The sequence below is a fragment of the Oryctolagus cuniculus genome, chromosome 12, assembly GCF_964237555.1.
Source record: "Oryctolagus cuniculus chromosome 12, mOryCun1.1, whole genome shotgun sequence".
NCBI classification, from domain to species: domain Eukaryota; kingdom Metazoa; phylum Chordata; class Mammalia; order Lagomorpha; family Leporidae; genus Oryctolagus; species Oryctolagus cuniculus.
Window position 1 is genome coordinate 51,852,057 of NC_091443.1, and position 27,989 is coordinate 51,880,045.

General features: G+C 50.7%; 1 protein-coding gene and 1 long non-coding RNA gene across 2 annotated transcripts in view; one reads left to right on the plus strand and one right to left on the minus strand.

Annotated features, from left to right (window-relative positions):
• SLC7A8 (solute carrier family 7 member 8) overlaps positions 1–27,989 on the plus strand; it is a 59,367-nt gene that overhangs the window by 18,402 nt on the left and 12,976 nt on the right. Inside the window, 3 exon segments of the mRNA NM_001082682.1 lie at positions 4,152–4,356; positions 5,263–5,414; positions 26,844–26,969. Of these exon segments, the coding sequence (NP_001076151.1) occupies positions 4,152–4,356; positions 5,263–5,414; positions 26,844–26,969 (483 nt within the window).
• Positions 13,137–17,242, minus strand: LOC127483802 (uncharacterized). The gene is made up of 2 exons (XR_007910500.2): positions 15,632–17,242; positions 13,137–13,362 (listed from the first exon to the last, which is right to left on the minus strand). It is a non-coding gene; the product is annotated as an uncharacterized lncRNA (long non-coding RNA).

Here is a 27,989-nt window from a genome sequence, read left to right on the forward strand (position 1 = left end):
AGCTGCCTTCCCAGGCACATTAGCAGGGAGCTGGATCAGTGGCTGACCAGCTGGGACTCAAACCAGCACTGTGATGTGAGATGTGGGTATCCAAAAGGACGACTTAACCACAACACAGACATCATGTATCCAGTACACAGTCGTGTAGCCTCCACGAGATGACACTTCACAGAGGAGGGAAAGCAGCCCAGCCCCTGCTCTCACAGCGCTCACAGTGAGGAAGATAAATAACCAAAGAACCACACCGAAAATTATGTGTAGTAGACAAGACTTTTGAGCAAGTGTTGTATAAAGTTTCTTTCCGCTCCAGACTGTAGCCTGCTGGGAGTGACATTCCTCCCCCTGCAGAAGTTCCTAGAAACGGAGGAAGTAGCCTCAGATTCTGGTTTTCTAGGGTGTGGCCTCCTAGAATCAGAGTGAGGCATTCCTCTCCTTCCTGTTCCCAAGAGCTCTGTCTAGCTTGGCTCAGTTTTTAAGCTTTTCTTGACAGTTTCCATTGAGTGAAAATTAAGGTTTTGATGGGGAAAACTCAGCTCTTTAAAGTCCTCATGTCGATCTCCTGTGACCCTGACAATCATGCTGGCAGCTCCCTGGAAGGTCATGGAGCCTCCAGGAGTAAGTGGAGGCCAGAAGTGGGTCAGACGCTTCCAAGGGTGGTTGGTGTTGGCACATCCCATCTTCCGCTGGCTCCTGGGACCCAGGACAACAGAGAGAGCACACACACTGTGCAAATGTCAGAGCAAGGGCAGAAGAGAAGCCCCGACTGAGCCTGATTTACTGATCCCCATTGGGGTGTTTGTTTTCCAAGAACCCTTAGTGAAACATTGACACTCTTCATTCCTGAGAAGATCAGATCTTTTCAATAACACCCACCCCTACATTCCACCTTGGGGCACCATTCCTGGCTCAAGGAAAGGCTGGCTGTCTCCCTCCCCTTCCAGTACCTTTAAGGACCAAAGTCAAACCTTGTTTTTCTCCTGGTATTGATTGTTTTCCTAACCCCTTGAGCTTATTTTATAACCCTAGTTCTATTGCTCACTTCTTGGCTGGCTCTGACGTGCCCTAAAGATCACTCTTTCGATAACTTCCTGCTAGGCAAGGAATTTACTATCATCTTTCAGCAATACTAGCAACCCCTGTCTCTGGTTTTCCCAGCGTTTGGTGTCTTCCAGGGAACAGAAGCACTTTCAGTTTGGGTAGGTGAAGAGGCATTTGACAAGGAGAACGTGTCCTGAGTGCGAGGGTACTACAGGCAGGCCTTCTCGTCTTTACCAACCCAACACCTAAAGCAAAGCTCATGCAGAGACTGGGTGAGGAGAGAGGACACTGAAAGACATCCACTCCTCACCACAGGACTCCACCTGGACGTACAAGAAAGGGAAACGTCTTCAGTGGCACTCTGAATTTTCAGAATTTCCTTTTCCTATTTTTTTCTTTACCTAATATTTATATCACAGATTGGATGATGGGGAGTGTTTTCTTTTAGTTTTTTTCCCCCCAAAATTTCTATCTCAAAATAGCTTAATTAAATTTTTATTTCATTTTATTTGAAAGACAGAGAGAAAAAGAGAGAGAGAGAGAGATCTTCTATCCACTAACTGTTCCCCCAAATGCTTCCAGCAGCCAGGTCTGGGCCAGGAGCCTGGAGCTCGATCCAGGACTCCCATATGGGTGACAAGGGTCCAGGTATTTGAGCCAGAACCTGCTGCCTCCCATGGAGCACATTGACAGGAAGCTAGATGGGAAGTGGAGGAGCAAGACCTGAACCAGAAGCACCAAATGGGATGCAGGTATCCCAAGTGGGACTTAACCTCTGTACCAAAGTCCTCCCCTTCTTTTAGTTCCATTTCTTTTCTTTTTCTTTTTTTTTTTTTTTTTAAGATTTATTATTTATTTGAAGGTCAGAGAGGGAGAGACAGAGGTCTGCCATCCACTGGTTCACTCCCTTGATGGCCGCAAGGAGCCCAGAGCTCCATCCAGATCTCCCACTTGGGCTGTCTTCCTCTGATTTTCCCAGGCCATGAACAGGAACGGACACGGAGCAGCCAAGACATGAACCCACACCCATACGGGATGCTGATGTCAAGGCAGCGGCTTTACCCACTAGCTGCTCATTCCATTTCTATAAGCAGCCCTGTTCTGTTGGGCTAGATGGTGAGCATCAAAAGAAGGAAGACTAGTTTGAGACAGAAGTGTGCTTCCTTTTTGTCTGTGTCTAGCACTGGCCCTCTGCGCTGGAGTCTGTGTGCTAGTGTCACCAACTGTCCCTGATTATCCCGGCTTCCATGCCCTTTGGAACCCCTCCCCTTTCCTCATGACTCAGTTCAGTTGCAGTTGTGTGCAAGTTTTTATTTTTTTTTAAGATTTTATTTATTATTTATTTGAAAGGCAGAGTTACAGACAGAGGGAGAGACAAAGAGAAAGATCTTCCATCTGCTGGTTCACTCCCCAAATGGCCACAATGGCTGGAGCTGAGCCGATCCGAAGCCAGGAGCCAGGAGCTTCTTCTGGGTCTCCCACATGGGTTCAGTGGTCCAGGCACTTGGGCCATCTTCTACTGCTTTCTCAGGCCATCAGCAGGGAGCTGAATCAGAAGAGGAGCAGCTGGGACCAGAACTGGTGCCCAGTAAGTGATGCTGGCACTGCAGGTGGAGAATTAACCTACTGTGCCATAGCACCGGTCCCTGTGTGCAAATATTTAGCTTGGAAAGGGGCAGCATATTCTATACCCCAGAGGGCTAGAATTTATTTGCTTTTAGAATTTGAATATTCTCTTCTCTTCCCCTTCTAACTGCAGTAATTGGATGCATGGGCCTGGACTTAAAATTGAATTTTGATTTAGAAGTTCAAGTTTCAGGACTGGGCTGAGGTTGGGATATGGTTGAGATCTGAAAGTTTGGCATAGACTCTTACTGTCTGCAGCTTACTGGTTCCAAAGCCCTGAAGGGAAAAGTATGGGGATTTGAGATGTCCCAGACCTCTGCCACATCCCACTGGCCGCACCATACTCTGCATATCTGCAGGGCTCTGCGTCTTGCCTCAGGCATGGAGTGGTGCAGCTGGACTGGGCTTGAAGAGAGCTTTCCCAGAACCCACCCAGTGCACTCTGATTACCACCTTTAATCCCCATAAAGGGACAAAGGAAAAGTTGGGATGAAGCATGTTGGGAACTGCCCAGCACTCCTGCTCCTCCCCAGCCCAGCGCAAACAACCCGAGAGCCAACCATTCAGTCCTCCCTACTGGCCTCACCCCCTCCGGAGGGAACAACAGCCCTTTGCAGCCAGAAGCAGAGGTGGATTAGTGGAAAGAGCACTGGATTAAGCATCAGGAGACTGACTTCGAGATCCGCGATCCAATTTTACCCATCAGTAGCTGTGGAATTTGGAGAAAGCCACTTAACCCATCTGTATCTCAGTCTCTTGGTTTGTGAAATAGAGGAACATCTGCCCTTCCTCCTCTCCCTGAGCCCCATACGGTGGAGGGAGGGTGAGCTGGGGGAGAGCAGGGTGCTGAGGCTCTGCACGGATTGCACGCCTACAAAGCCCCTCCAGAGTGGAGGGCTGTGTTTGTGGGGTTCTTTCATGTTCTTCACCAAGGGAGGGGCTGTTGTGTCTGGCTTCGGTGTGCCGCCACTCTGTAAATCTTGAGAACCCCTAATGGGGGCATGTGACCACAATCTAGCCAAAAGCTACTGCCCTTCGGCTCATTTCTGAAGCTCTCCAGCCGGCAAATGGTCTCTGATCTGAGAACAAGTCGTTTTTCTAGCCCTGCCATTTCCAGCCAGTCCTGAGACCCTGGGACCGCAGATAGGACCATGTGTAGCCCAGTTAGGGAGTCCTGAGCTGTGATACTTACACCGTGACTACTTAGGCAACCCGCTTGAGCACTATCACCGAGACCCAGTTTTGCCATCTGTAAAATGTGAGAAATGATAGGTCTGACTCCTGAGGATTCAGTGAGATGGGTAAATGCCTGGCCGGCTTCCTGGCCAATGTGTGACACTGCCCTGCTCCCTTTACCTTACCCGAGGGAGGATTTGTGCCCGATACATCTCTCTGGAGGTCACAGAGCTCAGAGTACTGAAGAATCAGATCAGAGGTGAGAGCACCCCACTGGCTGTGCTGACTCTGCCCCTTGGTGCCTTGCGCAGGGAACATCATCGGCTCGGGAATCTTTGTCTCACCGAAGGGCGTGCTGGAGAACGCTGGCTCTGTGGGCCTTGCTGTCATCGTCTGGATCGTGACAGGTCTCATCACAGCCGTGGGAGCCCTCTGCTATGCCGAGCTCGGGGTCACCATCCCCAAGTCGGGAGGTGACTACTCCTACGTCAAGGATATCTTTGGAGGACTGGCTGGGTAAGAGGCCCTTGGAAGCCTGAGTGGTCTGAGGGAAGGAGGCAGCCCCAAAACAAGTCCTCGTGGAGGATACAGAGGCCAGGGATTTCCAGTGGCCAGTGTGGATGGGATATTTCTCCTTCACCTCTATTGGATAGTGAGGCTGTGTGTCCCCTTGATGACCCTGAGAGTGACCAAGGAACCAGGATTGTAGTTTTGATCCCTGTGTTGATCTTAGTGGGGAAGACTCTGAGTAAGAACAAATAGAATTAGAGGTCACACTGACCATAGACACCCAGGGAAAGCACATCAGGAAAACAAAACCCTTTGATTTTGAACAATGGGAGTGATCACTAAGATACACTATGTCCTCTCCTCACATTACTAAGAGTGGTGGCCTCCCTCTGAAGTCAGGACCTGAATTTCCAGGTTCTACAACCCTGCCAGGGAAGACTCAACCCTCACCGTGGGCCACAGGGTGAAGGGCCCAGAAATCCTCACTCAGAACTTGCCCTGGAAGTTGCTTAAGTTGCCCTACTCTTAGCCTGTCATGGCTGTCAACATTCTGGGGTTGCAAATTATATTTTTCCACTATCTGCTGCTGGGGCCAGCGTGGTGGAGAAGAGATGATGGAAGCGGAGTAGAGAGAGAAAGGATGCCAAGATTTTATTAGAGCTCGTTGAAACTTGGCTCTTCATCGTTAAACCACTGTATTTCATTGCAGAGGGCTGGGGGTGTCTTTAGCGGGTGGAGAGGGAGGTTGGACTCTTTAGTATCCCTGAAAACTAAATAGGGGATGTGCCCGTTCAACCTGCCCAAGGCTGCTAAGGCTCACCGCCTCGCGCCAGCCACCCCCGACTTGCCCAGGCTTTCCCCATGGACTGAATCCCCACTGTGCCCGTTGGCGGTGCCCCGTTCTCCTCCAAGGTTCCTGAGGCTGTGGATCGCTGTGCTGGTGATCTACCCCACCAACCAAGCTGTCATCGCCCTCACCTTCTCCAACTACGTGCTGCAGCCACTCTTCCCCACCTGCTTCCCCCCGGACTCCGGCCTTCGACTGCTGGCTGCCATCTGCCTGTGTAAGTATTCCAAAGCCTTGCTCTCGGGACGGCCTCTTCCGGCCTCCCTGGAGGTCTGCGTGTCTGATGCGCCTTCCTTCCCTCCTTGTGTTTTTCCCTGTTCCTTTTCTGTGAATGCACACGTGTGTTTTTGGATGAATGGATCCTGCATATGATGATCTGGTGTGAGGAAGAAACTTAAGTAGCTCATTGGAGGCACGATTATTTATTTATTTAAAGATTGCTACATAGTTTTCTTTCTTTTTTAAAAAAGATTTATTTATTTGAAAGGCTGAGTTACAGAGAGAGACAGAGATCTTCCATCTGCTGGCTTACTCCCCAGATGGCAACAATGGACAGGTACAGGCCAGGCCAAAACCAGGAACCTGCAACTCCATCCGGGTCTCGCACGTGGGTGGCTGGGCCCATCTTCCACTGCCTTCCCAGATGCATTAGCAGGGAGCTGGGTCTGAAGTGGAGCAGCTGGGACTCAAATCAGCCGCTCACATGGCCTGCCACTGTTACAGGGGACAACTTACCCTGCGGCTCCACATCGCTGGCCCCAGCACTGCAATTTATTCTGGCAGGGTTTTATGCGACACGGAGCACTTTCACCTCCATTATCTGATTTGAGCCTCGTAACAAGTCAGTTGGGCCAGTTTTATCTTATTTTTCTCAGATAAGGAAACGAGGAACCAAGCAAGTGACCATCCCAATGAGGCAGGCCCTGAATGGAGTCCAGGCCTCCTGATTCCTCTTCCTCCTCCCTGCGCACATGTGCCATGCTGGCTTCTGCCAGATGTTGATCGGAAGATTATTCTGGCCCAAGGCAGTGGATCCGCGTCTGCTTCTACCTCGACTTACTAAACTGCACTTTCTAGACTCTTGGAGGAGAGTTTGCCCGTCCGTGGTCACTCCCTGGGATGAGTTAAAACTCAAATAGACAAATCATGTGGTTAGGATTCTCCTGGAGCAATAATTCTGCAAAAAAGGGAAAAGAGCTCTGGAACAAGGTAGGAAGACTCCACAAAGAGAAGTTCTGCTTTGTCTCTATCAATAATCTATTTGAAAGGCAGAGTTAGAGAGGAAGAAACAGAGAGAGAAATCTTCCATCTGCCAGTTCACTCCACATTGGCTGCAACAGCCACAGCTGGGCCAGACTAAAGCCAGGAGCTTCATCCAGGTCTCCCACCTGGGTACAGGAGCCCAAGCACTTGGCCATCTGATGCTGCTTTCCCAGGTGCATTAGAAGGGAGCTGGATCAGAGGACAGCAGCCGGGACTGGGGCCGGCACCCATATGGGATGCCGGCATTGCAAGGGGGGCAGCTTTCCCTGCTACCAGTCCCTGCCTCCCCATACCCTTCAACACACTTAACTGAGAATAGTGGCCATCCTGGTGGGACTATTCCCACGCCCTGACACCTGTAGACCCTCAGCACCCAAGGGAGCTATAGCATGTGACCAAGTTATAGCCCATTTGAGGGCAGGTTCCCTGTATTTGATCAGATCTTCCCACATAACTAGAGGCACAGAGGTATGCACCCAGGACCAGGCTGCCTGAGCCTGTGTCTCCACTCTACCCACACTGTGTGAGCGCCACCCGCCATGCGAGGCTGGCCCCCAAGAGTGCGGTGGCCAGGATTGCCTGAGGGAAGGAATGAGCCCCCTTAGCTGGAGCTGGGCACTTGTGCCCCAGTCTTGTCCTGTCAGTCACTGAAGGTGGGCGCGAGTGTCAAGTTGCTGGGCCCTGCATCCTTGCTTCCCATGTGGGTCCAGGGCAGGGGGGCCGGGGAGGAAGGAGGGCGTGGGAATGCAGGAAGGGTTGCCGGTTCTGCCATCAGACAGAGCAGTGGGGGTGGGAGGGACGGCCACAGGAGTGCTGGCCACTGCTGTTTTGGTGTCTTGTGCACACAGACGGCTTCCTTTTTCCTGCTGATGCTGCTAAAGTGTCTCAGACGAGAGGCCACTGTTATCCTGAGGTTGTGCAGGGGCCCCCAGGAGAGGAGCCAGGACACAGGGTGCAGTTCTTTCACATTCCCCAAACCTGCCGTGGGTCTAACCACCTTGTGCGAAGACCCTGTCCCGTGGCCAAGGCCATGGCCTCCCCGCATGTCTCAAAACAGCCACCAAACCCTCCCTGGGAGATGAGAGCTTCTCCTGCCTATAGCCCAGCCCCAGAAAGACGGGCGGTCCCCAGGCCCCTCCAAGCCTACCCCTCACCTAGCGCCGGGCCAGGGAGAAATCTGACCCACAACGACGAGTTCCCCCCCTCTCCCTTTCCTGCCATCGAAGATCCCATGAAGCTTCTGTGGCTGTGCTCCGTCCCCTAGGTAAACTGCAAGGGAATTGTCTCCAGCTCACCGGCAGTCAGCCAAGTCCTTCAAGGACAGAGATTTTCCAGTGTCCTTGAGCCATGAGTTCAAGTATTTTCCACCTGCAGAAGCAGAGAAATCTTCAGAAACCCTTTTTTATTCCCAAGCTTATTCCTTCTTATGTCCCTTGGGGGCAATGGGAAGCAGCTGCACCCCTCACCCTGGGGAGCGTCCCTGCAGGGTGCACACGACCATGGGTGTAGCCCCCTCGCTTCTTCTTTAGTCCAGATACTCCCAGCTGCTTTGAGTCTGTGTGTTGAGATCCTCTTTCTGGTTTTTTGAATACTTAAAAAAAAAAAAATGACAGGCAGGCCTTGAAATGATCTCAATATCAGCGGAAGGCTTGGTGGATGTTGTCCTTCATGAAATGCTGACATCTGTTATTCTAGCAGGCCTCGCGCCCGCCCACCACCACCACTGCCACCATCCTGCCCACTCCATCCTCTTGGCAGGTGCCAGGCAAGCCAGCTGCATAAAACAGGCCCAGCCTAGCCATCCTGTAGAGAGCAGCAGGAGAGAGCACAGGTTCGGCGTGAACGTGTCCACACAGGAAGCTCAGCCTGCTGCTGTCTCACTGTGGCACGCTGGTGACGGGCCGCATCCCCGGAGCCATGCGAGGTTTTGAGGAAAGGCCGCCACCCCGTGTGGGGAGGTCACTGGTGTAGGATGCCAGGCGCTGGAGGCCAGGGCACAGAGCCCAGCAGGCAGAGCAGGTGTGGCAAAGCCCCTGGCAAGGGTTTGCTGTGGGAGGGAGGAGATGAGGTCAAGTCTGGTTCTGCGGTGGGGCCGTTTTTTTGGAAGAGATCTGATGAGAAATGAGTTTGGGGTGAGCCAGATGGTGGGGGTGGAAAGGCGGAAAGAACCTGCTGTAACTGGCTTGCTTGTCCAGAGCCCAGAGCGGGCGGGGGAGAGAGGGAGCCAGAAGGAACTACACATTTGGAGCTTGCTTATGCAACTGCAGCCGCCACTTTGAGTTCTTCTATTATTTAGGTCAAAGCTGATTATTCACTGCTGAGTCAGCAGAATATCTCTGGCTACCAGGCAGTACAAAAAAAAAGTATTTTACATTTTAATTAAATGAAAAGCCTTTCTCCCTTCTCCAGAGCAAGCACATGAGTGGGAGGAGGGAGTTAGGAAAGAGGGGCCTGGACAGTGTCAGAACTTGGTTTTCATGCCTTCTTTTGTGATTGGCTTCACTGTTTCTGTCCTTTTGTTATTATTATCTCCTAAGCCAAGGGCTGTGTTATCCAGAGAAAAGATTCGTGTAAGATACAAAGAAAGTAAAAAGTGCTGCAGAAATGGTGGATAGGTATCCTTGCAGTTGTAAATTGAATGCATGGATTGGTCTGGGTAGATAAACATACATATTGATGAGTATAGGATAGTGTGTATGTCTGGGTAGGTCAACACACACATTAACAGGTGGATATTGGTGTAGGTGTCTGGGTATATCAACACACATATTGTCAAGCATAGATTCATGTATCTGGGTAGATCAACACACACATTAACAGGTGGATATTGGTGTATGTGTCTGAGTAGATCATACATATTGACAGATACAGATTAGTGTGTATGTCTGAGTAGATCAACACGCATTGATAGGTTGTTGCTACAGCCTTGCCCTTGTATCATGTAGCTGGTTCTTTTGCCTAGTACCTGAGTTTGTGGTGTCAGAGGACAGAATCACAACAGTTTAGCTTAAAGATCATAATTGGCTTTATTTTCAGTTCTAGAACCGAGCAACATTCCATAAAATAGAGTAAGTGTCCCAGGGACTTGAAAAGAAAAAAAAAATTTTTTTTTTTCAGATAAAGAAGGGCTTGAAGAAAGCAGAAACAAAAGCAAAAAAAAAAAAAAAAAACAAAAAAAAAACAAAAAAACACACCAGATTGGTTATTTCACAGTTATTTTCTTTGTAAGGGGCGACAGAATGGAAGGAAGATAGCTGATTAGTCAACCTTGGGTTGTTTTAGGTTACTTCTTTGTGCACTGAGGATTAAAGCTAGCAGTGGGGACTTTATTATCACACCCATTGAAACTGGTTTATTTGAGAAATTTGTCTGTTATCTCCTCTTGGTAGGTCAGATAAAGGCTTTAGTTTCACTTTGGTGACTAGAACTTTGGCCTGAGTGACTCCATTTTGATTTGTCATCTGGTCTACTGGGACCCAGTGCTGAGCTTAGCCCAAAGCAAGGGCTTCTTGTAGTTTTTGCTTAACCCTTGTGATACCCAAAATGGCTGTGGTGACACAGAGAGAACACCAGGTGTGTGGCTGGGAGTCGGGGGATGCCCTTTTGTAGACTCATCTATGCATCCTGTCCATAACTAGGGCTTTCTTTCGGGCTCTCTGTCTGCTGTCTGCGTTCTCTTGGGGACAGGGTCACCTTCATTCAGACAGCCCCAGGCCCTTCCCCTCTTCTGGGGCTGGGTCACATCCAGCATTTGAAGTGGAATCTTCTTTCCATTTAAGCCCCCCTCTGCTCCCTGAAGGGCTTGCGTCAAAGAAATTCCTCCTTCTTCCTCACCCCAGTAGAGAGCAGTACCCTGCATTGTATTTCACAAAGGAAAAATGTTTCTTATCTTGTTTTCTGTCTTTCCACTGAGATTCCTAAGAGGCTAATTTTCCAGGGCTTCATATTTCTCCTTCTCCTTCTTCCCTGAGTTATTTGGAAGGGAAGAACTTCACCTATCACTTTTTTTTTTTTTTTAAGATTTTATTTATTCATTTGAGACGTAGAGTTACAGAGAGAGGTAAATGTAGAGAGAAAAAGATCTTCCATCCGTTGGTTCACTCCCCAAATGGCTGCAATGGCCAGAGCCGGTCTGAAAGATCTGGATCAGAAGAGGAGCAGCCAGGACGTGAACCAGCAGCCATATGGGCTACAGAGGCTTAGCCCACTATGCCACAGCGCCAGCCCCCACCTTACACTTCTGACCCTGAGTGGCTCTGGGATTCCTCTGCAGAAAGCTCCCAACTGCCTGGAGCCGATGTTGTGTGTTGTTCTATAAATCTCTTGCAAATTAATCCCTTGACAGTAGAGGGTTCAACAGCCTTCCCTAGCATGTAAATCTCTAACTCTCTCTCCATTTTCCCCTGAGCCTTCATATTCTCTGGCTCCAAGCTTTCCTTCTCCAGATGCTAAGCCTGTTGCCCCAGATACCTGGACAGCATTGCCTTCTTGCCCTCTCCCCGCAAGAACTCTTTGGGCAGCTAATCAGCTTTTCTGTAGGAATTCAAACAGTACAACCTGGTCAGGATTTGACTTCTGTACATCTTCTAACTAGCCAGCATTAAAATCTAAATGCATTGCAAATCTGTTGAGTTTTACTCAATGGTCAATCTGACTAAAACTTCATTTCATTTTTATGATGCCTCAAGACTGAAATTATTCTTTAAGTGGGTTTCTTTGGGAAAAGGAAAGAAACTAGGAAAATCCACCAGTCACCTTGTGGACTCCTATACTGAGTGATGAAGAGGTATGATTACAGACTCTTGGAAAAGATCAAAGTCTAGGGAAAAGATTGGTATACAAGTAATTACAGTACGATGTGATTGAAAAAGCACGTGCAACACAGAGAAAGGTGCTTTGAGGTTGGGAAGACAGCACTAGGAATGGCTCCCGGATTGGGCTACATCTTGGAAGGGGAGTAGATGCACATAAAGCAGGAGGAAAGCCAGGTAGAGGGAAGGTCTCAGGCGAGTCTTGGAGTAAGAGCAAGTACTTCTGTGGGGGCGGAGCCTAGGGCCATGAGGGGAAGTGAGGCTGAGGCAGTGGGCAGCAGCCAGATCTCAAAGGATTGCGCACACCATGCGGAGAAGAGCAGATGTTACCCAAGGAGCGGGAGCCACGAAAAGGTTGCGGGCAGAGCAGTAACATGATTAGGTTCACATTTGAGTGAAGAAGACACTGAAACTTGAAGCGGAGCAATAAACAAGCATTTGTCCAGGCAGGGTGGTGGTGACCTGAACTAGAAATGAAGTAATGAGGGTGGAAAGGCAACAAAAACAAGGAAGATTTAGGAGTAGAATCAGCTGGACATGTTGATGGATTGACTGGTAAGGAGGCGATATCTAGTTCGTCTACAAATCAAAATGAAGTATGTTTCCACGTCGCTGTCTCCAGTGTCCATGATGAGCAGTGAGAATGCTTCTCTCTATTTCTGTCTTCCACATCCTCTCCAGAGCCCTGAGGGGCGCTGAGCAGTATCACTCAGAGATTGGGCCTCTTGGGAAGTGTTATGGATGAGAATCGCAACAAACTTTGCTCATCCAACAAACATTTTTCAAGTGCCCAGGAAGTGCTAGAAACTGACCGTGGCCCAGGGGCTATAGCAGTGAACCAACAAACTCTCATTCTCATCCAAAGCAACAGCAGCAGCAGCAAACTACACCTTCTCTTAAATTCAGGGGTCCTCAAAAGTTCGTGGAAATGTGTACTAGGAAAAGCTTACGCATGGATTTCCACACATTTTGGCACCAAAATAAATCTACCATGTAGCTCAATTTTCCCAAGAATTTTTTGAAACACCCTCATATCTGTTCAGTCTATTTGTGTGTCCTCTGTAGTGCCAAAGGGGATACAAGAAGCTCGGTGTCTGCACTCTCAAATACTGGAGTGTCTGTTCTGCTCCAGGTACTGTGCTGGGCCTGGGGTACAAGTTTCTGTACTAAAGAACTCACGGTCTAATGGATAATCCTGGAATCTTGGTTCAAAGGAGTGAGTTTCCCAGGAAAACAATATCTAAGGAGCTAGCTGTAAGAGAAATGGAGGCAGGGTACTGAAGTTAAAGAAAGTAAGTTGAGGCTAAAAATCAGTTGGACATAGCCAAGCAATGTCCAGCATGAAGAGGAGGGTGCAATGGGATGGGCTGGGGACACTGTTCTTGCAGGAGGGGTAACAGGTGCCAAGGTGTGGGGACAAGGAAGCACACAGCCCTTGGGGGACTACAGGTTCACTGTAGCCGCAGCATAGGCTGCAAAGTCGGAAGTGTGCAGAGAAGCAGGGTCCCCATCATGAAGGGTCTTATGGGCCAATGCTAAAGACCACTGGGCTGTCCTGAAAGAGCAATGAGAAGGCCCTGCAGGGTTTCCAACAGAGGAGTGGCATTAGCATATTTGTATTTTAGAAGCATTATGCTGATTGGCAAGGGGAGAAAATCAGAGGCAAGCGAACTGATTACAGTGCTGCAGCTGCAGGAATCCAGGGTAGAGGCAACAGGACCTGAAATGCCGATGGGGCAGTGGCAGGGCAGAGAGAGATGTACTTGGCACTTAGGAGGTAGTGCTGGCAGGACTTGGTGATTAAGGGTAAAAGAATGGCACATTCTTGTTGGCTACAGGTGAAATAATCAAGGACAACACTGATCTTTTTTAAGATTTTTATTTATGTATTTATTTAAAAGGCAGAGTTACAGAGAAGGAGAGGGGAGAGATCTTGTATCCACTGGTTCACTCCCCAAATAGCCACAACAGCTGGGGCTGGGCCAGGCTGAAAGCAGGAGCCTTGGATCCATTTGGGTCCCCCACATGGATGGCAGGGTCCCACGTACTTGGGCCATCTTCTAGTCCTTTCCCAGGAGCATTAGCAGGGAGCTGGATCAGAAGTGGAGCAGCCAGGTCTCAAACCAGTGCTCACTGGCTTTACCCAACATGCCATAGCACCAGCCCCCCAATTGTAGTTTGATGTCTTCTCGTTGGTGTGGTTCAGACTGCTTGAGTTGGCCCCTCTGCCTTTGCTACCCCCCGAAATCAGTGGCATAGTGCTACGTCGCCGCTTGGGACCCCACTTCCCTTATCAGAGTGCCTGGGTTTGGGTTCCAGCCCCATTCTCCATTCCCGTTTTCTGCTGACGGGGATCATGGGAGGCAGCAGGGGATGGCTCAGATAGGAGAACCAGATTAAGTTCTTGGCTTCTGCCTGTGTCCTAGCCTGGCCTTGAATGTTGGCATTTGGATAATGAACCAGCAGATGGGCGATCAGTCTCTCTGTGTCTCTAACTTTCAAGTAAGTAACAAACCAAAAAAAATTTTTTTTTAAAAAAAGATTTATTGCTAGGACTTGAGGAAGGCATCACCTGTACTTTTGAATTTTCTTGGCTATAATGACTGAATATTTTCCCATTCTTTTTAGTTCCATTTCCCCTTGGTGCCCTAAAAGCCCTCCGAGTATTCTTTGTGCCTCCAGCTCTGGGCACGGAACTATCTCTGTTATCCTCATTTTATGTTTCTGGAATACAGACTCAGTCTTGAGCTCCAATACGCAACACAACTTTTGGTACAGTGTTATATAGTTTCTGTAGCATAATAGGCAACTACATAGACTACAGAGAATTCAAGAGTTTTAGAGATCTTCCTCCCTAAAGAAGCACTGGTGTCAGACACTTCCGGGTTTAAATCCTGGCTGTTCTCGGGACAGGCTTTTTTTTTTTTTTTTTTTTTTTTTTTTAAGATTGAGTTATTTATTTGAAAGGCAGAGTTACAGAGAGAGAGAAAGAGAGATTGATTTTCTATCTCCTAGTTCACTCCCCAAATGGCTGCAGTGGCTGGTGCTGAATCAAGTCGAAGCCAGGAGCCTAGAACACCATCCGGGTCTCTCACGTGGGTGGCAGGGGTCCAAGCACTTGAGCCATCTTCTAGTGCTTTCTCAGGTGCATTAGCAGGGAGCTGGATCAGAAGTGGAGCAGCTGGCACCTGGCGGCACCCATAAGGGACGTGGTGGCCTAACCCGCTGTGCCACAGGCCGGCCCCTCAGGCCAGGTGCTTGCCCCTCACTGGCTGAGGAGTTAAAGTCTGTTTCAGTATGCTTCAATTCCTGCTCCAGGTCTCCTCCTCTTTCCTGACTTCCCTGGGGCCTCTTCTGGCCTCCAGCTTTGACTGTCAGCCTGGAGGTCTCTCATCAAAGTGTGAGTCCCCGTAGCCCACATCCTGGGAATTGGGGGACGGAGGGGTTTGTTTCTGAGAGTGTGTGCACCCCTGCTGGGAGAATAATGAATAGGACGGAGGTTCCCTGAAACAGGAAGTTTCCTGAAGGGCAGCTTCCACCAGGTTATGACAACAACTCGTCTGCTTTCTTGAACCAGCCTAGCAGCTCACATTCTCCTCTGGCCCTTTGTTGCTGACTTCAAAGGGTCACTTGGTTTTTCCCAGGGGAGCCAGCCCCTGGGTATATGAAGTCACCCATTAATTGCTTTTAAGAGCTAACAAATTTAAGAGCTTTTAGTAGCTTTTAAGAGCTAACAAATTGGGGCCTGCATTGTGTTGTATGTAACAGGTTAAGCCACCGCCTGCAATGCCACCTGGGGCCCCTGCATCCACGTAGGAGACCCGGATGAAGCTCCTGGCCCAGCCCTGACTGTTGTGGCCATTCAGGGAGTGAACCAGCAGACAGAGGATTTCTCTGCCTCTCCCTCTGTCTCTCTCTGTAGCTCTGCCTTTCAAATAAATAAATCTTACGGCCAGCATCGCGGCTCACTAGGCTAATCCTCCGCCTTGCGGCACCGGCACACCGGGTTCTAGTCCAGATTCTGCCCCAGTTGCCCCTCTTCCAGGCCAAGAAAATAAAATTGAAAGACTTATGAGAGTGAGGCCTAGAAGTATTGGGAGGTTTAGAGCAGAAAAAAGGCAAAATTTGGGAATATAGCCCATTTGAGCACTGGTTGTCCTCAATAGTGGATTATAACTGAACCATTTGGGGAAACTGCAGCCTGGGCCCAGGTTTGTAGCCCTTGGTGAAGACCAACAGAGCCCATAGCCAACCAGTCCCAACCACATCTCCCAAGACCCACACCCCGCCCCTCCAAGGCTGAATATGATAACGCTGTCAGGCTAGCGTTAGGAGCTGGGGTGGACCCAACAGAGCCTACCCCATCCACCTTGCTCCGTATCTGGGGGGCATCAGCCCTGCCCTAGGGCCCGAAATAGGGCCGAAAAGCAATGAGTAGGGTGAAAACGAGGCTCCGGGAGGTCGTGTGGCTCGTCACCCGTGTCACCCCTGGCTTTTCCGGGTGTCTAGTTCTCCTCTTCTCCCCCAGCCCCGCCTAGCTCAGAACCACGTGCCTCTGCTGAAAAGAGAACTACTCAGCTTTTGGAAAACGCTGAGCTGGCTGTTCAGGCTTCTTGGCTGAACTACGACCTGGGTGGTGATTCAGCAGAAAAGCCAGGTCCGGCAGCTGGCACCAGAGGGGACAGGATAAGAAGGAAGCGAAGAGGGGAAGGCAGGAGCAGCGGGGGTTGGGAGAGGCGGCTTAGCTGGAAGCGGCAGGAGAAGCTGTGGGATCCGGGACCTCCGCAGCCTCCGTAGCTCCTCTGCTTTGCCTTGGAGGAGGGCGCACTCCCCTCCTTAGAGAGGCTCTGAGATGACTGAGCCTTTGTCGGTGCCTTGAGATGAAAAGGGCTGGAGCAGGGAAAATGTTAATGGGGTAGGCAAGATCTATTTCTAAAGCAATTGTGTACTTCCCAGAAGCAGGGATCAAAGCGGCGTTTCTAAGGAAGGGCTGCTTTGATATTTTTTTTCCGGTTGCTGTTTTGATGTTTTTATTCGTCTTTCACGGGCCCAGCTGTTTACGCATACAACGTCCGCCCACTGAGTCATAGGACAGGTACAATACTACAAACCTTTGTTTTAAGTCCACAGGGTGCCTGAAGACGGATAATATGGCTTTCCACCCTAAGTTTAGAAAGTCTGGGGTGAGGGTGGGAGGGGCCGGGACGGATTCTAGAAGGCTTCTAGGAGGCGCGTCCCCTCCTGCCCCCTCCCACTTCTCCCCCCCCCCCCCCCAAGCTTCTCGGAGGTCTCGGCTCAGCCTGCGGCTTGCCCGGGCAGACCCGGAACCTTCGAGCCTCGGGTGGCGTGCGGTGGAAGTCACGGAGGGTTCCGTGTTTTCGTTGTCTGCCAGTGCCTGCTGGCAGCCAGGAACTGCTTACCCGAGAGAGCTGAGAACGAAGGCGGGTAGGCCGGCCAAAGCCAGCAGCTTTTCCACAATTAGAAACACGTGCGCGGTTCCTGCCAGGCGCAAGCGAGCGGGGAGGCGGTGCAGGAGCGCGGCCCAGCCAACCGCAGAGCCCGGCGTCGCCACACCCACCGGGGGCGGCTCCGAGGGGCGGGCTGGGGAGCTGGCCGCCCCCGCGACGGGAGCTGCAGGTGAAGCCTTTGGCTGTTGGCGAGGGCGGCGCTGCATCCCGGCAAGGTGCTTATTTTGAAGTTCAGGAGAGGAACAGGCTGTTCTGATTTCTGCAAAGTGGCGTCACGGCTTGCTTTTCCAAGGCCTGCCCTCAGTGCAGTCCATCTTTCTGGTTAGCTGCCCTAGCGCCTCTCTCTCTCTGTTCTGCTCTTTCTCACTCGTCCACGTTGCTGCCCGCCTCCCTTGCCCCCCTCCCGCGCTTTCCTTGTCTGCCCCACCATCTGTCCTTTCTATCACTTACTCTCCCTTATCTGAGGAAACCGGGAGGAGGCCAGGCTGCTTCTGGAACTGTTAAGGGAAACAAGCCTTTCCCAGGAGCCACCAGCTCACTCCCGAGACACGGGTGAGCCCGCCTCATCCCTACGCAGGTCCCTGAGTTTGGAGGGAACGCGTGCTGGTGACCTTGCCAAGGGCTCTGGCGGGCAGGGACACAAGGTGGAGAAACAAGTTGTTTAGGTTCCTGGTGGAAATCCTTCTTCGTCTAACACTTTTTCGGTGCTGGCTCCTTCCTTGTTGGGGCCAGACCAGAGCCCCAAGAGGCCCCACAGCAGTGACCGTGGGTTCCACTGACAGGAGTGGGGAGAGAGAATGTAAGAGTAGGTGAAGGGAAGATGAGCAAGTGTATATGATGAGAGGAGCGCTGGGTGGGTGGCAGAACCGGCGGCTGGGGGTCGGGGACCCATCCCAGTCTCACCTTTGACACTAGTAAGTTGGGGTCTTTTTTTTTTTTTTTTTTTTTTTTTTTTTTTGACTGACAGAGTTAGACAGTGAGAGAGAGAGAGACAGAGAGAAAGGTCTTCCTTTTCCATTGGTTCATCCCGCAATGGCCGCCGCGGCCAAGCGCTGCGGCCGGTGCACCACACTGATCCGAAGCCAGGAGCCAGGTGCTTCTCCTGGTCTCCCATGCAGGTTCAGGGCCCAAGCACTTGGGCCATTCTCCACTGCTCTCCCGGGCCACAGCAGAGAGCTGGACTGGAAGAGGAGCAACCGGGACAGAATCCGGCGCCCCGGCCGGGACTAGAACCCGGTGTGCCGGCGCCACAAGCGGAGGATTAGCCTAGTGAGCCGCGGCACTGGCCAGTTGGGGTCTTGATTCTCTCACGTGTGAGATGTGGTTCTGGGTCTTTGCAGCCTTGCCTGGCTCTGCCTCAGAGTGGACTGATTGTCTGCCTCTAAGGCCAACACTCGGGTGCATGGAGAGCGCCAGCTGGCTCGTTCTCAGCATGTTCTCTTGTCAGCCAGTCTGGCCCGTGATCAGATGGCCACATCCCAACTTTTAACCCAGAACGGTGGTACACAGAGCAGCAGCTGGCTTGGCAAAAGCGATGAGATGGGTTTGGAGATCTGTGCGGGAAAGTATTTCCTGGCCCTCAGAGGAAGGCACAAAATGACCCTTTGCTGGCCCAGCTTCGTGAGAAAAGCCAGAGACCTATGAACAGGAACAAGGGAGCACTTGAAGAGGGTCCTCCAGGGGCCCGGCGCTGTGACGTAGTGGGTAACACCGCCACCTGCAGTGCTGGCATCCCATCATGGGTGCCAGTTTGAGTCCCAGCTGCTCCACTTCCAATCCAGCTGGGAAACCAGCAGAAGACAGCCCAAATCTCAGGCCCTGCACCCACATGAGAGACCTGGACAAAGCTCCAGACTCCTGGCATCACTCGGCACAGCTCCGGCCATTGCAACCATTTGGGGAATGAACCAGCAGATGGAAGATCTCTCTTTCTAACTTTCTCTCTGCCTCTGCCTCTCTGTAACTTAGCCTTTCAAGTAAATAAATATTAAACCAACCAAACAAAAAAAGTGATCCTCCAGGGTCTGCAGGGATAACCTGGGCTTTGTGAGTTTCCTCAGGGGAAGGAGAAACAGCCATGCAGCCGTGCAAGATGCGTGAAAGGTTTCCGGGCCCTCCACACCACTTCCTGGCCTGGCTGCTCCGCTTCACCCCATGATCCATCCTAAGCAAGTCACGTCCTCTTTTTGAGTTCTAGTGACAATGAACAATACAAATAACCACTTGGTGTTTTATACAGCAAAACACAAGGTGTTCTCACAGGAGGAACATGGACCACCTCATCTCCCTTTTACAGAGGGAAGGGCAGCACAGAGTTAACTGTTCCAGGCTGCTTGAGGATGAGTGACTGGGCCAGGTTCTTCGAGTTCTAAAGTTCTATGATTCTTTTCATTTTCTTTGGAAAGGTATATTTATTTATTCATTCATTTGGAAGAGGGAGAGACAGAGAAGGAAATATCTTCCATCCACTGGTTCACTCCCGGAATGGCCGCAACCACGGGGGCTGGGTGAGGCCAGGCCAAAGCCAGGATCCTGGAACTCCATTTGGGTCTTCCCTGTGTGTGTGTACTTGAGCTATCACCTGCTGCCTTCCCAAGCACTTCACCAGGAAGCTGGATCAGGAACAGGGGACCCAGGACTCAGACTGGCACTCTGCTATGGGAAGTGGGCCTCCCAGATGGCAGTGTAACCTGGTACACCATGGCACTGGCCGCAAGTTCCACGGTTCTTAGAGTCAGACCCACCAGCTGCCTCTGAGTGGCCAGCACTGGCTCTGGGATGGTTGTAGCTCCACAACTGACTCATCTGTCTGGTGTTATAGGATTATTTATTTTCCTACGAGATGTATTATTATTTGAAAAGCAGTTTCAGAGAGAGGAAGAGGCACAGATCTTCCATCTACTTGTTCATTCCCCAAATGGCCACAATGACTGAGGCTGGGCCAGGCCAGAGCCAGGAACTCCATCTGGGTCTCTCACGTGGGTGCAGAGGCCCAAGGACTTGGACCGTTTTCCACTGCTTTCCCAGGCACATTAGTAAGGAGCTGGATCAGAAGTGGAGCAGTTAGGACTCAAACTGGCACCCATGTGGGATGCTAGCGTTGCAGGCTGAGGCTTAACCCACTACACCACAATGCCAACTCCAAGAGAGATCAAATTTTAAGTTGACTCTTTCACTTGTAGTCTTTAATACATTTAAAGATTTACTTATTTATTTGAAAGAGTTACACAGAGAGAGAAGGAGGAGAAAGAGAGAGAGAGAGGTCTTCCATCCACTGGTTCACTCCCCAACTGGCCACAATAGCCAGAACTGTGCCGATCCGGAGCCAGGAGCTTCTTCTGGGTCTCCTTTGCGGGTGCAGGGGCCCAAGGACTTGGGCCATCTTCTCCTGCTTTCCCAGGCCATTGCAGAGAGCTGGATTGGAAATGGAGTAGCTGGGACTCAAACCAGCACCCATTATGGGATGCAGGCACTGCAGACGGCAGCTTTACCGCTACACCACAGCGCCGGCCCCTATAATACATTAATTTAATGTGCAAGTCTGCCCCTCCCCATGGTTGTTCCTGTTCTTACCTGTGTAATCCCTTAACCTCATATCCCTCACTATCCACTGAACCAGGTTGGGCTGACCCAGCCTAGAAAAATCCCACTGCAAGCGCTGCCACAGTGTCTTTGGTGTTGTCCAGGACATGATGGTACACAGTAGGTCCCCTCTGTACCCTCCCGCCTGAGGAAAGGACTCCGACTCGGGACTCTCAAGGTCACCTCCTGGCTTTCCACCGCGGCTGCTTTTATGACCTTTGATATAGCTTCGGATCAGTTAACTCAGAGGACCAACACAACCCAGGGACAAGGACAAAGCAAACACATCTGTGGCCATACTGGCTGTCTACTCGCCTAGTGAGAAGTCTAACTCTCGGGCCTGTGTTTAAGTGTGTATCTGGGTTATGTAGGTGGGCCTGAAGCTGTGTAGGGTATGGAGGAGACTGAGGGAAACCTGGGATTAGATGAAGGAGTGACAGTGTGTCTTGTGCTGAAGTTCTGTGAAAGAGAGGAGGAGGAAAATCAGGGCAGGCTTAGGAAGGGCAAGCCTGTCTGTGAGTGTGCAGAACGACCAGGGGCAGGAAGAGGAGGCAATACTCCTGCCACGGGATCCCTGCTGGAGCCGGGAGCTGGAGGAGTTGGCCAACTAGACAAGCACCTTGGAGACCTTGCCTTTGCTCCCCGCTTCCTGAGAGGCCCTCTGCTTCCCTCCTCCTGGAGTCCTGCAGAGCCTGTGGACAGACACTCCTTGGCCTCTCGGCATGTGCTTCCTGGTTGCGCTTTGAAAGCTTTTCTCTTTAAGGGTGTGCCACCGCTTTCTGGTCTTGCCCCTAGTCTGTCCCTGTGTTCCTTTCCTATTGTGACCGTAACAGGTTACTGCAAAGTTCGTCACTACGTATTTTGGCTATCTAGAGGTCAGAACTCCTAAACTGAGGTGTGGGAATGGTCTTGTTCTCTCTGTCGACTCTGGAGAGAATTGTTCCCTTGTCTTCTCTAGCATGTAGGGGCCTCCGGCATTCTTTGGCTGGGAGGTTTTCTCCTTCAAGGCCAATAGTAGTAGAATAGCATCTGCAAGCCTCTCCAGCTCTCCCACCTCTGTGTCACTCCTCACATCTCCGTTGGTAACTCCTATCTCCCACTTGTAAGAACTCCTGAGTTACACTGGGTTCTCTTGGATAACCAAGGAGAATCTGCCCATCTCAAGACCCTTAACTGAATCACGTTTGCAAATTGTAGATTAGAATGTTGACCTCTCTGGGATTCTGCCTTCCCAAGACCCCAGGAGGTCTGCTGTCATTGTCCTAGGGAGGAAATGAAGGACAGGCTTCCTGTGATTCCTGTAGATCAAAGTCTGAAAGTCAGGGCTTGGGAGGGGCAGGGAGGTCGGTCCTGAGGGGGCTTGCTCTGCAGGAGGCAGGACTTACCCACCCCTCCATGGTGGGCAGACAAGTTCCAGGTTGGCAGCAGGGACTCTGCTCTCTCTACCAGTCCTGTCCCATGGGCAGGAAGTCTGGAGCCCATCTCTCCTACTTGGCCGTGAGAGACCTTGGGCTCTGGGCAGGCCACCAGATTGGTGATCTGAGTTTCCGCCTCCTGGCTGCCTTGCTCTTTGCACCTCTCCTGTCCCCTGATGTTGAGTTCTTTGTACCAGGCAGGTTAAGTAAGCAATCCCTGACTTCATCTTCTTGAAGTCTCTTCTTGATAGACTTCACATCATAGATATATAAAAAATATTTTTAATCTAGGAAACAAAAGACAGAGGGTAGAAAACGCCGAATACAGAGGAGCCTGGAATTCCACAGGGGCCTCTGCAGACACCCCAGAACTCCCACAGCTTGATTGCAATGCCCAAGAACCAGAGTCTTTGCCTTTTTAGTTTGCACTACACCGGCAACTTCCTGGGGGCAAGGACTTGTCCTTTTTTTTTTTTTTTTTTTTTTTTTTTTTTGGAAAGAGTGACAGAGAGAGAGAGAGAGAGAGAGAGGGATCTTCCTTCTGCTGATTCACACTCCCAAATGACTGTAACAGCCCGGGCTGGGCCAGGCCAAAGCCAAGAGCCGGGGACTCCATCTGGGTCTCCCATGTGGGTAGCAGAAACTCGAGACTTGAGTCATCCTCTACTACTTCGCAGGCACATTAGCAGAGAGCTGGATTGGAAGCAGAGTAGCCAGGACTCAAACTGGTACTTGGGTATGCAATGTGGGTTCCCAAGCAGCAGCTTAGCCTACTGTACCATGTAGCTCCCCCTTGTGTCTTATTTCTAATTTCCCCACCTAGCAGAGTGTGTCATTTATAAGCCCTGAGTAGATGATGGATGGATGGACGGACAGATGGGTGAGTGTGTAGGTGGGTGAATGGACAGAAACCCTCATATTTCAAGCTGCAGTGGCCACTTGTCCTGATCTACATGTGGCTCCCTGAGGCTGCTGAGTCTCCGACATTCAGAATTCAGGGTCTAGCTGAGCAGGGGCGTCGGGGAGAGGGACCTAGTAATCTGGCCCAGGATGAGGTCTCCTGGTCAGAGCAGGGGTTTGGCAGGCACCGTGCAAGCAGTGCCTGCACTCGCTGACCTTTCCTCTCTAGATGGAGGCTCAGGTTTCAGCCCGCGGGAGAGAAGCTGTCCTGTGGTACCAGGAGCCTTCTTTCTCCTCTGTCACATGCTGCAATCACACGAGTGTGATTGCCAGGGAAGTGGGGGAAGCGTCAGCCCTGGGGTCTGCACAGCCCTCCTCCCAGGGAGATCAGGCATCACAAGTGGCCTGCCTATCTTTACCTCATTTTCCGAATTCCTCTTTGTTTCTGAAAGATGGCTGTGAGGGTGAGAGGTTAAATATTAGTCAAGGGCTGGGTTGCTGTGAAGTCGCAGAGATAAGGTCAGTAGGGACAGAAGACGCAGCAAGACTACTTGGCAGAGCTTTGCTCCCTGTCCTTCACCATCTCAACCAAGGCAGCCTCTCTGTCTGCCCGGACAAGGCCTGTCTTGTAAAGAGGAGTGGACGCTCCTATCCCAGCGCACCCGGAGGTGGCCACATTCCACCTGCTGCTTGGGGGAGGGGGAATTTCTTTGTGGTACCCTTGTTTTCTGCCCTTATTTTCTCAAGCGCTGTCTGGTCACCTGCCCGCCCTGCCCTGTGCTCCCCTTGGCAGGAGGTCCATAGCTCCTGCTCCTCATCCTCCAGTCCTTCTCCATCTCTGAGCCACGTGGGTTTTGTTTCCTAATCTTCCTTCCTTTCACAAGTCTGATCCTTCAGTTACTGTTGTTTGTGCCTGCCTGAATTCCGGGGTACAGGGGCCCAGCCTTGTACCCAGCATGTCTCAGGGCCCTGGGGAGAGGCTGAGATCACTGACCCAGCTGTCTAGAATGATTTGGGTTGGATTGTCACCAGCCACATGATCCTGAAGTCCTTATTGAATTGACTAAGATAAACCAAATGTGTATTTATCAGGATGTCTCTGTCCATCTGGAACATTCAAGTATTTACAAAATGTTCTCTCTGTTCGGGCACTTAAAATCCTTCCTCCGACAACATGTTTTGATTCTCCTTATATGACACCATCTTGGATAACAGCCCCTCCCCGAGGAGTCAAGAGTTTCTCGTCTTGAAATCAAGCTTCCTGTTGTCCTTTTGGCTCCATGAAACCAATGGGGGATTATAACTCCTGTCGCTTCCTGGGAAGCCGGGAGACTGGCTTGCGTTGTGGAGTGTCTAGCTGAGATGAGGTTGGAGGGCAAGTTCTTCACTCATTTACTAAATGTTTGTTGCGCACCAACTTTATGCCTCAGGATGAAACACAGGAAAAATCACAGTCCCTGCCCTCCCAGCCTTCAAGGGGAGAGGGAAAAAAAAAAAGCAGACTACAAAGAAAGAAATACCAAAGTTAGATATCAACAGTGTGGCCTAGGATTGCTGTAGGGAGGAGGCACAGGGCCATCTGTCTTACCTTGCAGGCATGTCGTTAGGAGTAAATAAACTTATAACAACTCACAGAGCAGTGACATTTGAGCTGGATCTTGAAAGATGAGGAGTCTGCCAGGCATGGAGGAAGGTTACAGAAGGAGGATAATGTCAGGAGCTTCCGCCCTGCTCACATGTTCTCAGAACTGAGTACAGTTGGGAAATACTAGGAAGGTAAGAGCACAGTGTGGGACAGGGACTGACGTCACTTCATCGCCCTGCGTAGAGACTTGAGGAGGCAGAAATGGCCTCAAGCTTTTTACCCAACTGATGTGTACCTTCTGAGCTCTGGTCACTGCTTCAGGAGAACTGGACGTGAAAAGGGCTGTTTGTTTTGTTCCCCTTTATTATCAACCTTTTCACAGCCATCAGGAAACTGGATACCCCATGACTGCCTGGGCCTAAGATTGGTCAAGCAGATAGAGCCCCTCCCTCCCAGTGTTCAGCGTCAGCTCTCATCCACATTGTTGGGATTTCTGTGGCAAGGAGCCAGAGTTAAAGACCTCCCACGCTGCTGAAGATGTGCAGAGGGATGGCCAGCCAGCACATGTGGACTCAGCATCTCTAGTCATGAGGGAAATGAAAATCAAAACCTCTGTGAAATACTACTTTTTTTTTTTTTTAACTGACAGTACCGAGTGTTGGCATGGGTACAGAACAACAGGAGCTCTCACTGCGGGTAGGGGTGCAAAGCCACTTCGGAAAAGAATTCAGCAGTTTCTTTTAGCAGATCTTCCAACCAGCAGTTCAATCCCCTAATGGCCACAAAGGCCAGGGCTGTGCTAGGCCAAACCCAGGAGCCTGGACCTCCATCCTGGTCTGTCTCCCACATGGGTGGCAGTGCTCAAGCACTGGGCCATCTTCTGCTGCTTTCCTGGGTGCATTAACAGGGAGCTGGATCAGAAGCAGAGCAGCCAGGACTCACCAGCACTCCAGTATGGGATGCTTAGATTGCTGGCAGTGGCTTAAGTTGCAGCACCAGAACTCCGACCCCTAACAATTTCTTATGAAGTCAAACATATTTACCATATGACTCAGAGTCCTATTCCTGGTTCCTCAAGAGAAATGAAAACCCAACTCAGAAGCCTCTGAATCATGCAGAGATGTCTCTGTTTGTAACAGCTTTATTCATATAATCACCTAAAACGGAGGAGTAACCAAGTGTCCAGCTGCTGGTGAATGGAAAAACAAACTGATGCATTCACATAATGAAACTGAGTTGACAATAACAAGGAACAAATTGCTAATACATGCAGTAACACAGGCAGATCTCAAAGCATTTTGTTAAGTGAAAGAAACCAGGGGCCAGGGTTGTGGCACAGTGGGTTAGCCTGCCTCCTGTGATACCAGCATCCCACGTGAGTGCTGGTTAGAGTCCCCGCCACCCTATTTCCAATCTAGCTCTCTGCTGTTGTGCCTGAGAAAGGAGTAGAGAATAGTCCAAGTACTTGGGCCCTTGCCCTGACGTGGTAGACCAGATGGAGTTCCTGGCTCCTGGCTTCAGCCTGACCCAGCCTTTGCCATTGCAGCCATTTTGAGAGTGAACCAGTGGATTGTTGCAGTTGATTTCTCAACAGTGTTGCAGTGGATTCGTTTCTGAGAGGAGGAGCGTGGTGGGGGCAAGAGGCGCAGTCACCACAGACCCTGGGAGTTGGGTAAAAGCAGGCTTGAGGCAAGCAGCCCACAGACTCATTTATTTCAGTTACTACAATGGCTTATATAGCCAAGACCAGCCAATCCGGTCAAGGGGTGGTCTATACCCCAACCAATCACAGCCTGTTGCCAGGCAGGCTCTGTGGCCAGGTGGGTTTCGAAGCCATTCCTGAGTAACTTGCTTGCCAGCGGCCATCTTGTCATGGCCTTCTCATTCCACCACAGTGAATGAGGATCTCTCTCTGTGTCTGTTTCTCCCTCTCTCTCTGTAACTCTGCCTTTCAAATAAGAAATCAATTAATAAGCTAAAAAAAGAAACCAGACACAAAAGCCTAAGGATTATATGCTCTATTTATGAAACCTTCTGGAAAAAGCAAAACTGGTAGTTGCCAGAGGTGGGGGAAGAGGAGTGACTGACTGCGAGGGAGCAAAACACTGGAGAGCTTTTGGGAGTGGTGCGAGTGTTCTTGTGTATTGACTGTGGTAGTGATTAAATGATTAAATGTCGCTGTCAAAGCTCATCAAACCGCACACTTAAAAGGTGAATTTTACTCAGCGCTGATGAGCTCTTGATAGCAGAAGGTTCCTCTTAAACTCTTACCCCAAAATCGGGCTTAGGCAGGTGACACAGAGGATCCGCCTGAAGGCAAGCCTCCTATATTCACACCCTGCTTGGGCGCTGAGTTTCCCCCCTAAAGCACGTGCCTGCACTTCTCGGTGCCTACTTCTGGCCGGCAGCCCCGGGCAGGGCACGCCCTGGCCAAGCTCTAATTTGGAGCACTTAATCCCCATTTGTAACCCATTAACCTGGCCAAAGTTTCTAGTCACCGGGTAAGCCTGGGGGATGTTTGGCTCGCAGTTCCAATCCCAGCCTCTGGAGCTTCTGTGCTGTAGGGGTCTGTCTGCGGCCTTGGCTGGCCCTTGAGGGGTTGTCTGGGATCTGTCATTTCAGTGCTGCTGACGTGGGTCAACTGCTCCAGTGTGCGGTGGGCCACCCGCGTCCAGGACATCTTCACGGCCGGGAAGCTCCTGGCCCTGGCCCTCATCATCATCATGGGGGTTGTGCAGATATGCAAAGGTGAGTGACAGGGCTCTGCTCGCTCCCTGCCCCAGCTTGCACATGCCCCTCACACTGTCACTGCAAGTGTGCACATCCTGCTGTGTCTCTGTGCTGGCCTGGGATGACTTCTCCACTTGCATGACAAAGGGGAGGAGCCAATTCCCCCAGGGTGGCTGGGGAAAGGGAACACACCCTCTAGTTTCCAAAGGTCTGGCTCCTGCTGGCCTCTGGGCTCTAGCAGGGCTGGTGAAAGACCCCAGATCTCTGGACTCCTATATCCCAGGGACTCTTGTCCTTTATCTTAAAGGAAGACAAAGGAGGAGACTTTATATGTTTCAAAATTACTAATAAACTCTTCAAGGGAGAGCTCTACATTCCTGGGACCCCTGCCAACATTCCCCACTGGATTTGGTCCTTTCCAAGGCCGAGTCTGTATTTGGTTTCCATGGGACCGGTGGCACCACTATGCCCTGCCCAGCCTCACAGCCCCATGGAGAAAATCAGATGACAAACAGAGAAGCCTCCCACATGCCCTTAGCCCTAAAGGCAGCCTAGGGAGCCGGACTCTCCTCCAGGAAGCACGTTTCTGCTGTATAGTGTGTCGGAGTATTTTAATCAGTTGGATGAACTCCTTTAGCAGGTTGTGTTGTTTTTAGCTATTTGGACTCCAGGAAATCACTGATAGTGAGTCCCTCAGTTCTTTCTCCTGGCCACTCTAATCTTATTTCCTGTCCAAAGGCTGGATTATAGAAGAATACATAAAAACACAGTTTCTCCGTCGCATTACAAGCTCCATCAGTGAGCAGCTTTTATGAGGCCCAGTATGTGCAGAACACTGCCGAGGGGCTGGGATGGCAACCCAAAGGCTCTTTTGCTTAAAAAACAAAAAACCCTGTTCTCCGGGAATGTGTGCCCTGAAAAAGGAGACCAACACATACCTTGGAGAGAGATAGGAGGAGGATATTGACAAAGCAAACAAAACAAGCTTGGCCTACTACAGCTTGTATTTGAGGGTTAGCTGTTTTTGATGCATTGTTC